Source organism: Protomyctophum bolini (assembly GCF_963924005.1).
Source record: "Protomyctophum bolini genome assembly, chromosome: 1".
NCBI lineage: Eukaryota > Metazoa > Chordata > Actinopteri > Myctophiformes > Myctophidae > Protomyctophum > Protomyctophum bolini.
The window spans coordinates 51,798,152-51,809,711 of record NC_137862.1 but is presented as its reverse complement, the minus strand read 5'-3'; the positions used below and the strand labels follow the sequence as shown (position 1 = coordinate 51,809,711).

Below are 11,560 nucleotides of genomic sequence, written 5' to 3'. Positions count from 1 at the left end.
CCATGAATGAATGGAATCTGTATAAGGCATTAAGGTGTTTTATTAATGGTTTGATGTTTTATTAACAGTTTGCGGAATTACAGTACATTTCAAGCACACACTCAATACAAAGACTCTTAAGACTGTTAACTGTGAGTGGACGACCCAATTAAGCATTACACTTGTTTACAACAGGGTCCACCATGTTCAATTCATCAAAACATTTAGAGACGTACAAATAGACACTTCTATATAGTTAAAGAACAGAACAGGAATTCATCATAAAGGAAGCAAAAAGGGAAAAGAAACATATACAGTGAGGGGAAAAGGGGGGGGGAGATTCAGATTTTACGGGGGCCAGTTTCGAATTGCAGCCGTCCGTAAAGGTGCCCTTTGAGAGCGGTTTTGAAGGAGTCAAGGGATTCACATGTCTTAATGACTGTTGGTAGGGCGTTCCACAGTTTGGTGGCATAGGAGCATAGTTTGTGCCGAATCTGGGTTGTGTACATGGTTTGTTGCACTCCCCCTCTGGTGTTGTGGGTGTGGACTTTGTTTACATTAAGGAAGTATTTAGACATGCAGGTACATGTCATGGGTATCTTGGTGAGATTTGGGAATCATTGCAACAATCATGTCATCAGCTTTTTGCTCTCTGAGTGGAGACTGTGGATATTATGAAGTCTGCCTGCCTGTCTGCCTTTCTGCCTGCCTGCCTGTCTGCCTGTCTGTCTGCCTTTTTGCCTCCCTGTCTGCCTGCCAGACTTTGGCTTAACCTGCACCACCTCGCTGCTATACCTCAGATTAGAGAGTACAAACTTCCTCTTTGTAGTGGATTTCTCACTGCTGCAGGGGGGGGGGGGGGGGGGGTTGACCGAAGCCAGACTCACCTGAAATACCACATGCCTACCTCTCATTCTTTCTGTAGCACTTCCTTCCTTTGCGCAGCTTATTATTACGCCACAACTATAGCCCTGTAGTGAGGATTATTAGACACAATTCAATCAATATTATGTTGAGGATATATCATCACTGTGGTTTTAGTGTAACCTAATTAAGGCCCCGTGTGTGTGTGTTATAAAGCTTCTCAGTGACCTGACCTGACATCTCTTCAGCTATAGTCTGAGCCGTCTGCTGTCTAATAAAGCACTGGTGAGAGACACAAAAAAAAAATTTAACCCTAACCCACACATAATATAGTACCACACAAAGTTATACATTTGTCTGGTTGGATAAGCCTCGGAGAAAGTGAATTTCACTTTTATTTTTACATGTAAAGTGGCATCGTCTTATCTGTTTTCATTTTGTCGTGTATTGTAATAAGGCAAGACGTATACTATGACCAGGAATGGCTGTGATGTCAAATTCAATACATTTAGTTAAATGTGTCATTATATATAATAATCCCATTTGGCATGGGCCAAAGTGGCATGAAACGAAAAAGAAAAATATTATTATCCATTCATATATAGGACTCGATATTTGTATCAGTGACAGCGTTTGCGGCAGTTCCTTTACGCAGTGGTGGAAAGTATATAACCAAGCACTTTTACTTAGGTACTGTACTGTTTTACTGTACAATTTTGAGGTATTTGTACTTTACCGTAGTTTTTCCAATTTCCAGTACTTTGACTTCTACTCCACTACATCTCGGAGCCAAATATTGTACTTTTACTCCACTACAATTATTTGAAAACTTGAGTTACCAGTTACTTTGGAGATTTGAATTTGCAATGTGCATTGTGAGCTTGTAGATCTGCTAGATTTTGTACACATTTTGAACTTGTGAAATGGCACATTCTGTCACAAGGAGTACTTTTACTTTTAGTACTTTAAGTACATTTTTGATGCCGATACTTTTGTACTTTTACTCAAGTACATTTTCAATTCCGTACTTTTACTTGTAACGAAGTAGTTCTAAATTGCAGTATTGGTACTTTTTCCAACACTGCCTTTACGTACTGATACGAAGCAATCTGCTCCTCCCCGTCTGTCACACTAAAGTCTTTGTTTTACTAACCCTTGCAGCAATATTTACTCAGGTCTATGAACTGAGGCCTGTTCAGCATAAATCACAGCTTTGGTGGGATTCGACGGGGGGGAAATGCATCTAATTGAGAACCGGTCACTCCGGTATCTGTCTCTCGGTTTCTGTCCAGACAGTAAAAGTCTTGATCAAGAAGATGACCCCCCCCCCCGTCATGGAGGCATGTTTACTACAGAGGAGAGCCCGGAGGAGGAGAGACCGAGCTCCAGGGAAAGAAGTAGAGCTTGAATGAGAGCGAGAGAGGGCAAAGACCAACACAGTGAGAGAGTAGAAGAGAGAGGAATGTGGGTTTAGGAAGGGGCAATGTGCATTGTAGCGTTCTGCAGCGGAGCTGGCTTTTCATCTGTGTTATCATGATGCCTCAAGGCTCTTTGGCTACATACCAGGTTCACTGTGTTGGCACTCTTTGGCAGTGATGCGTATACAGACATTATACCCCCCTGGGGCTATAGTTGCTTTTCCTGTTCAATAATATGTGAGAAAATCTCTCGACAGGCATTGTCGACATGGCTTATTATGGCTCGAGTGTGGATATGCACACCTTGAGAATATGACATTTTATACGGTATATATACTGTCTGTCATGCACTCTCACATGGTGATACTGATACCGTCTGAGACCGCAGCCAAAAAAAATGACTGGTTGGGGTCAAGGTCGGCAGGTTCCCAGGAGTAAACAAGGCATCCTACTGTAGAAGTGTGCATACGTATAGCTGAGAGGGACACATATGTATATCTACACAAACAGACAGCCTTGTTGCAGGTCATATAACTTCACTTCAAATGTATTTTGAACTGGTCTAGGTGCTGGTGTTTTGCTACTCTGTTAAGCATTGGCGGTTAGAAAAACTAGGTAGTAGTTTTCTTAACCAATTTAGACCTGGCGTCGAAATTTAAAAAGAATGTCTTCTAAATCATGACAGTTTTCTGAATTACCTCATGTTTCTATATCAGTGGTGCTCAATATTTATTTCAAGGATCCCCAGAATGATCTGTATTTGGCCGTGGACCCCCATCTGAAAATATGTTGTTCCAGGGACGTCCTCAGAACTTAAGCAACGATTTGAGTAAAAACGTTCGCTCTGAAATAATATATGTTCAAAGATTCACGCCACATTTTCACGATTTTTTCAAAAATAGCAGATCTACTATTTTTCAATAGCTGAAGTATAACATAATGCTTTAAAACACCAAAAGGGTGGGGGATTTCAACAGCAGCATGTGTTTGAGCAGAGGAAGTGTTTGACAGTTTAGTGAACCTAACAGTCTATTGTTCCTGGTTTGGTTTGGAAAGAAGAAGAAGTTAAGAACAATATACGTATACACAGGTCATTTCGACATCCCTCTGAGGAAACACGGAGCAAACAAAAAGAACAGGTCACATTTTCATACAGGCAAAAGAGTGCTTGACCTGACCAGCACGTGAGAGGATAAGGATGGAGAATGGAGAATTATTAATTTGGCATAATCATGCAAATTTATGATGATTTATTTGGGATAATTGTACAACTCACCCTAAGCCGGCCGGGTCCATACCCTACGTTTAACAAATGTGAACAAGGCGATGCCATTAAATGCAAAAGACAGAATTAATTACGGTACAAAATGTTAAATAAATTCACAAAAGAACAGCTGTTACGTTTGTGCCATATTTTCGAAACTTTTCTTTTTTTGCAGTTATATGACGTCTCCCTTTTCATGTCAGTTTTTGCCACACAGCGCCTTTGACCTCATTTGTATGCACTGTTGTATATTTCAGGAATCAGAATTACCTTATTACTTATTTATAAATGTAAATGTATTTATTTAATGTAGTTCACAATAATAATTCAAGTTCAAGTTAAAGTGGTTCAGCAAGTTCTCGGTTCAACTGCTGAACCTAGTAACGTCATTTTATCAGGTATTTGACCAATATGGGAACTAAATCGTTACCAAGAAATGTCTTCACCAATGTGTTTCTAAAGGTGTCTAATAACATGTACTAAAAGTTTGAAATTCAACTCCCGGGGGAAATTGAGTTATTAGCATAATATGTGACCATACCCATAACATCCTATACAAAGAAAAAAAGTCCAAATTTCATCATTCTTTCAGTAGCATGTGACATTCTGAATCCATTCCAAGCATTAGTTTTGCACAAAAAACACTCCTTGGGAGGAAAACGGCCATAGCCGTCATCACAAACGTGAAGTGGATATGGCCTAATTTTGCCCAAGGAGTGTTTTTTGTGCAAAACTAATGCTTGGAATGGATTCAGAATCATGAATGTCACATGCTACTTAAAGAATGATGACATTTTGACTTTTTGGCCTTATATAGGATGTTATGGGTATGGTCACATATTATGCTAATAACTCAATTTCCCACAGCAGTTGAATTTAAACTTTTAGTACATGTTATTAGACACATTTAGAAACACATTGGTGAAGAAATTTCTTGGTAACGATTTAGTTCCCAGATTTTCATAGATTTCTCTTACTACACGGTATGTTTCTCTCCGCATTTCTTGTCTCTCGCCACTTGCACTGTCAATTAAAGGCTACAAATCACGTGACCTGTATACGTCCAACTCCCTATACCTAAGGTCCCATATCACCTCCACTCCGCACACACTCTGTCCTTTCTTTCATGTCTCTCTGAAGTGAAATATTGTGAAGGAATAACAAGCATAATACTTGACACATGTGTTTTACGCCTGTGTTTTCTAGCCGGTTTCTCTTCTGTTGGGATTGAACTACAGCTACAGCTATATACAGATGGAGCTGAAGGTGTGGGTGGAGGGTGTGCCCAGGGTGGTGTGTGGCCTCTCACTGGACACCTCCTGTCAGGATGTGGTCATTGCTCTTGCTCAGGCCATGGGTAAGTCTTCCAAGTTTCACCTGCCGTTTCTGAGAGAATTTTGAATGTATATATTTTTTTGTTACACTTTCAATCCAATCCAATCCACTTTATTTGTGTAGCACGTTTAAGAAACTCAGGGTTTACAAAGTGCTGTACAGGAGAAAATCAAATCAAATTACACTATAGCCTATATACCACACAGAACAAACTACAGCGAGAATACAAAGTACAAACAACAACTGAGACGACTGAGACACAGTACAGTACAGTACAAGACGCAACAGCGTCAGACAGTGAAACAAAACACTTACCAGGACCGAAGAAACTCAAGCGGGGTTAAAAGCCAAGGTATAAAGGTGGGTCTTAAGGCGAGATTTAAAAGTCTCGGTGGAAGGGGCCAATTCGACGTGGGAGGGGAGCGCGTTCCATGATTTGGGGGCTATACAACAGAGAAGGCTCGGTCGCCTCTGGACTTTAAGCGGGTCTTCTTTGCGACCCTGAGATTTAGCTGGCCCTCAGACCGCAGCGACCTTGGAGGAGTATATATAAACCTCAATAAGGTCAGGCAGATATAGAGGAGCCTAACCGTCCATTGATTTAAAAACAACCAATAACATTTTAAAATCAACTCTAAAAGCGGACAGGGAGCCAGTGAAGAGAGGGCAAGACAGGTGTGATATATTATGGTCACGGCCTGCGAGTTCCTGTGAGTAGACGTTGCGGCAGAGTTCTGGACTATAGCTGGAGTCGAGCAGGAGGGAGGCTTGATTTAAACCAACATAAAGTGCATTACAGCGTGGAAATGAAGGCATGGATAACCCGCTCAAAATCACTAAAAGATAGCACAGACTTGATTTTAGCCAGCAGCCTTAGGTGCACAAACTTGAACTGACTATACCGCATTTACCTGTTTATCAAGTTTTTAGGGCGTTATCTAGTTTGACTCCCAAGGTTAGAGGGAAGTGGGAACGATACCAGGACCACTAGGTCCAAACACTATAACCTCCGTTTTACTTTCATTGACACTGTTTTGGAGCCATCCACACCTCAATGTCACTTTTAGAAAGTCAAGCAGAGGTATCAGGGGAGCCGCTTCTGTCCCTTTTAACCCATTTTTGGGTCGGGAACCCCTTTTGGTGTTTTGAACATTATGTTATAATTTAGCTATTGAAAAATAGCAGATTTACAAGCTCATAGCGCGCCACCGAGTGGCACGCTACGAGCTAAAACATGTTGTTCCAGGAACCCCCTCAGGAGCAAAGATTTGAGTTAAAAAACGTCTGCGCTGAAAGAATATATATATATTCAAAGATTTGCGCCACATTTTCACGATTTTTCCTACGTCAAGCGCCACTCGCTATGAGCTTGTAGGTCTGCTATTTTTCAATAGCTAACGTATAACATAATGCTTAAAACACCAAAAGGGGTTCCCGCCCCCAAAATGGGTTAATGAATGCCCTATACTTTGGCAGTACGTGTCACACAAAAGTAGCAAAAATAGCCTTGCTCAACACAGTTGTGAGCGTGTAGATATAGTGCTATTTCAGATTTATAATTTTGAATAATTAATTTTCCTAAGTGAAAGTGGCAGTGTGTTTTTATAGAAAAAAGTCAAAATTTCACTATTCTTTCAGTAGCATGTGACATATGAAACTAGGGGGTTTTCATGATTCTAAATCCATTCCAAGCATTAGCTTTGCACAAAAAACATTCCTTGGGAGGAAAACGGCCATAGCCGTCATCACAAACGTGATGAGGTCAGCACATTTGGTCAAGTGGATATGGCCTAATTTAGCCCAAGGAGTGTTTTTTGTGCAAAACGAATGCGTGGAATGGATTCAGAATCATGAAAAACCCCTAGTTTCATAATGTCACATGCTACTTAAAGAATGATGAAATTTTGACTGTTTGGCATTATATAGGATGTTATGGGTATGGTCACATACTATGCTAATAACTCAATTTCCCACAGGAGTTGAATTTCAAACTTTTAGTACATGTTATTAGACACCTTTAGAAACACATTGGTGAAGAAATTTCTTGGTAACAATTTAGTTCCCAGATTTTCATAGATTTCTCTTACTAAATGCTTTTGGACATACAAGGTCTCCACTGGACAATGAAGACATTTATATTTGTGAATACGTACTTTCGGGATAAAATAAATAAATATTTGTTTGGAGTTTAGTTTTAGTTTTCCCTGTCTATATGAAATTGAATATATTTTTTGGGGGGCAGAATTGATTATTATTATTTTTTTTTCTTTTAACGGTTTTATCTCAATATTTCTCATAGGTCAAACGGGACGTTATGTTCTCATCATGAGGCTGCGGGCCACTGAGCGACAGCTCGCCGCGGGCGACTGTCCACTGCATTACCTGGCCCAGCTGGGACAGCTAGCGACAGAGGTCCAGTTCCTCCTGCGGAGGACCGGTCCCAGCCACGGCGACGGTCAAAAAGGCTCCCCGGGGGGCGCGAGGACACTGCATCCCTTACCGAGACACCCGGAGCCGGAGCCCTTCAAGCGCAGCGGGCCGCAGAAAGCCCTCACGTTCAACCTGGGCCCCTCGACGCTCCCCAGGCGGACTAAAGCCAAAAGGACTTGCTCCCCTTCGCCCAGAGCCTCTCCGGAGCCCAGGGCTTTTTCCCCAGTCCCGTTCGCCTGCACGGCGGAGCCTCCGAATCCAGTCAGAGTCCCTTCGTCGTCTTTCCCCTCCAGAGAGGAGGCCTTCAGGCAGGTCCTGCAGCAGCAGGGGAGGCTGCGGGAACTGGAGACGCAGCTTCGAGCTCTCGAGAGAGAGCTGGAGTTCAGCGAGTGGGAGAGGTCCTCGACTCCGGCGGCTCCGGGCCTCCAGGACGAGGTGGAGGAACTGGAGCGGAGGCTGAGGCAGAACGAAGCCGAGCTGACGCACGGACAGCACTGGGAGGAACAGCTGAGAGCAGAGGTGGACAAGGAGCAAGGTATACACACGTATACTGTACGCGCTTTGACAACCACATTTCTCAGAGAATTAGCAAGACGTATAGCTGTTATGGTCTGTGCTCTGACTTGGCACAACCGTGGCTGGCTTGCATCATAACAGAGTGAGTGAGTGAGTGTGAGTTTTCAGTTCAAAGTTTTTGATTGATTAGTTTGAGCGTGATTGCTGAATGAATGAATGTGTACATTTAGTGCACTGCCTGGACTAACGTATATCATCGACTAGGCAAGGTGGTTTGGAGAAGTCTGATTTCACTAAAGAGGCCTACCTCACTATTAGATGTGGCTGCCCAGTGGATTACGTGTTTGTATAATAATATATACATTGTACATTGTATTTAGGTGCAGTACTTAGTTTAGACAGTTTTTAGACCAGTCATTAGACCAGTCATTAGTCCTACAACTACAACCCATCTCAAACCCTCACCCTAAACCTAAGCTCCCACGGGGCAGCACACCTAAACTTAACCCATGTCTAACCAATGACTATAGTCTAAACTATAAGTATGCACCCCTAGGATTACTCAAAACCGCAAATGCCTAGAGCAGTATTTGCCAGTAGTTCCTGATATGTCTGTCACAGATAAAAAACACATCAGATGAAATTGAAACACATCTCGTCTAATAACACAACTCCCATGTTTTTGCAGACATACACAGACACCTGGACCAGATCTGCTCTTCAATCGAGGACCACGGCCACCAGCTCCAGGAGGTCCAGGCCCGTTCCGCCCTCCTGGGCCAGAACGTGACACTGGAAGCCCGGCAGCGGAGCTCTCGGCCAGCCACTCCGCAGCCAGAGGAGGCCCTGCAGGGGCCCCTGAAGGAGCAGCTCCACGAGGCCCTGGGGCCCCTGAAGGAGCAGCTCCACAGCCGCCTGCACCAGGGAGCAGAGATGGACGCCATGCTGACGCGGACGGAGAAGGATCTCCACAGTGCAGAGGCAAGGCTGCAGGTATAATATTTATTAGTATTAGCCCATTTAGACCTGAGATGGATTCTACATATGCCTTCTAAGTCCTCCTGACAGTCTTCTGAAAAGAAAAACCTATGTTTCTATATCAGTGGTTCTCAAACACCACCCAAAAATGATATGTAGGCTACTTGCCCACCGACCCACATCTGAAAATATGTTGTTCCAGCGACCCCCCCCCAGAAGCAAAGATTTGAGTTAAAAACGTGAATGAAAGAATATTCAAAGATTTGGGCCACATTTTCACGATTTCTCAAAAATAGCAGATCTACAAGCTCGATGGAATTAAGCCAATTAGCACAAAAACCCGAGTGCCGCGTTATGAGCTTGTATCTGCTATTTTTCAATAGCTAAAGCATAACATAATTCTTAAACACCAAATGGGGGTTCCCGCCCAGAATGGATTAATCCCTCAGCTAAAGACCTCTAAAACATCGCTCTTCGTCATCTTCACGTTCTCTTTTCGAACGATTAGCCGCAAAGCAATGACAAAACTATCGGCAATGGGAAAAAAGGTCTATTTGACTGTATATTATGTACTGTAAATTCGTCCACCAGTGGGTGCTGAATGCGGCTCAATGTTTTGCACACCTATAGTTTTTTCGTATTAGGCATGCACGCTTCATTGAGGCAGGACATGCAAAGTGGCGATAGAGCGTAGGATATTGATATATATATTGATATTCCAATGCAACTATGTCTCTATCCCTGCTGATTTCTCTTGTATCGTAGAGAACGACAACTTGGACACTCAGGCATGAAGGAAGCATGAGTTCAAGTCCGTTTGCTCTCCCCCATGTCCCCCATATATGGGGGACTCTAGGTTGGCGGAGGGTGTGTGTAGAGCCCAGGATCACGTTAGATAATTGACACAGGGGTAAAAGAAAAAAATGGGTTACAAAATCGTGCGATAAAAAATTAAGAGAAATGAAAAGGCAAAAAGAAAAAAATGCTTTACCTGCTTCCTCCTCCTCCTCCTCCTCCTCAGGTGAGGATCCAGGCGATGGAGGAGCTGAACAAGGAGTTGAGACAATGCAACTTGCAGCAGTTCATTCAGCAGACCGGCGTCCCTCCGCCCCCGCCGGGGGACACCGGGGAGCCCCGCCTGCAGGAAGACACGCCGGTCACCGCCGGCGACCAGTACCTCTGCAACGCTGGCATTCTGGAGCAGGAGGACGACCAGCCCGGCAGCGTCTCTGTGATGTGCTGACCAGTACCTCTGCAACGCTGGCATTCTGGAGCAGGAGGACGACCAGCCCGGCAGCGTCTCTGTGATGTGCTGACCAGTACCTCTGCAACGCTGGCATTCTGGAGGAGGACGACCAGCCCGGCAGCGTCTCTGTGATGTGCTGACCAGTACCTCTGCAACGCTGGCATTCTGGAGGAGGAGGACGACCAGCCCGGCAGCGTCTCTGTGATGTGCTGACCAGTACCTCTGCAACGCTGGCATTCTGGAGCAGGAGGACGACCAGCCCGGCAGCGTCTCTGTGATGTGCTGACCAGTACCTCTGCAACGCTGGCATTCTGGAGGACGACGACCAGCCCGGCAGCGTCTCTGTGATGTGCTGACCAGTACCTCTGCAACGCTGGCATTCTGGAGGACGACGACCAGCCCGGCAGCGTCTCTGTGATGTGCTGACGAGCAGTGACTATATAAACGAAGGCGAACAATGTTTTTCCACACTAAATGAAAACTAAGCTGATGATGACTAAAAACTAAGAAGACGAAATATAGTGACAATTCCGTCGACAAATACAAACTAGACTGAAATGTCAGGAAGGGTCTAGTGGACAAGTATAAGTCATTTTACAATTAGTTGCATGCTGAAAATAGCCGATCTACATGTTGTGGGCCTGTAGATCGGCTATTTTCAGCGCGTGGAAAAGAACTGTCATTACGACGGCATCAAGGCCCGCCAAAATACATTTTGTTCAGCTAAATCTACAGTTGATTTAGTCGACTAAAACTAGACTAAAGGTCCCCACACACCGAGAAAGCGTTTTTTTCGTATTTATACCGGCGTTTCTCCCGTCGGGTTTCCAAAAAAACGCGTCCAGTGTGTGTGCAACCATATACCTTAAACCATTCTGACCTGAGATCAGATTCATACGAGGTTCCCACTGGACACACACTGGTCTGATTAACCCATTCTGACCTGAGATCAGATTCTAAAAATGTCAGTCGTTCTTCGATTTTTCAAAAATAGCAGACCTACAAGCTCGTATCGCGCCACTCGGTGGCGCGATATGAGCTTGTAGATCTGCTATTTTTCAATAGGTAAAGCATTACATGATGCTAACACCAAAATGGGTGCCCGGTCAGAATGGGTTAAACACGAAGTCCTGGAATCTCTTAGTGACTAAGAATAGTGACTATTCAAGAGACTAGGACTAAAACTAAAATCAAAATGTGCTGCCAAGAACAACACTGCTGACGAGGACACGATGGGACTGACAAACAGACTGAGGGAAAAAGAGTATCCCTACAAGGAAGAAATCACTATCATAATCTGAATGCTCTCCGTGTCTGTCTGTCTGTCTGTCTGTCTGTCTGTGTGTGCGCGCGCGCGCCAATGTTGGCTGTGAATAAGTTCATGTGTTGCCTATATTCTGTACATTTACGGCTTGTTTGGACTCAAGCACTGAGACACGTGATGTTTCGAGTCAGTGTGTGGGATATCAAAAGCAACTGAAAAATATTTGTGCCCTTGATAATGTATTTTATAAATGTGGACTCAAATAA

General features: G+C 43.8%; 1 protein-coding gene across 1 annotated transcript in view; it reads left to right on the top strand.

The window, feature by feature from the left end:
- LOC308314687 (ras association domain-containing protein 7-like) overlaps positions 1–10,456 on the top strand; it is a gene marked incomplete at its 3' end in the record, with an annotated part of 11,249 nt that extends 793 nt beyond the window's left edge. Inside the window, exons 2-8 of the mRNA XM_080762319.1 lie at positions 4,732–4,882; positions 7,160–7,825; positions 8,495–8,799; positions 9,806–10,015; positions 10,105–10,158; positions 10,248–10,304; positions 10,391–10,456. Coding sequence (XP_080618445.1) covers positions 4,780–4,882; positions 7,160–7,825; positions 8,495–8,799; positions 9,806–10,015; positions 10,105–10,158; positions 10,248–10,304; positions 10,391–10,456 — 1,461 coding nt within the window. The 5' untranslated portion in view covers positions 4,732–4,779. The remainder of the gene's footprint in view (positions 1–4,731; positions 4,883–7,159; positions 7,826–8,494; positions 8,800–9,805; positions 10,016–10,104; positions 10,159–10,247; positions 10,305–10,390) is intronic.
- Between the last annotated feature and the right edge of the window lie 1,104 nt (positions 10,457–11,560).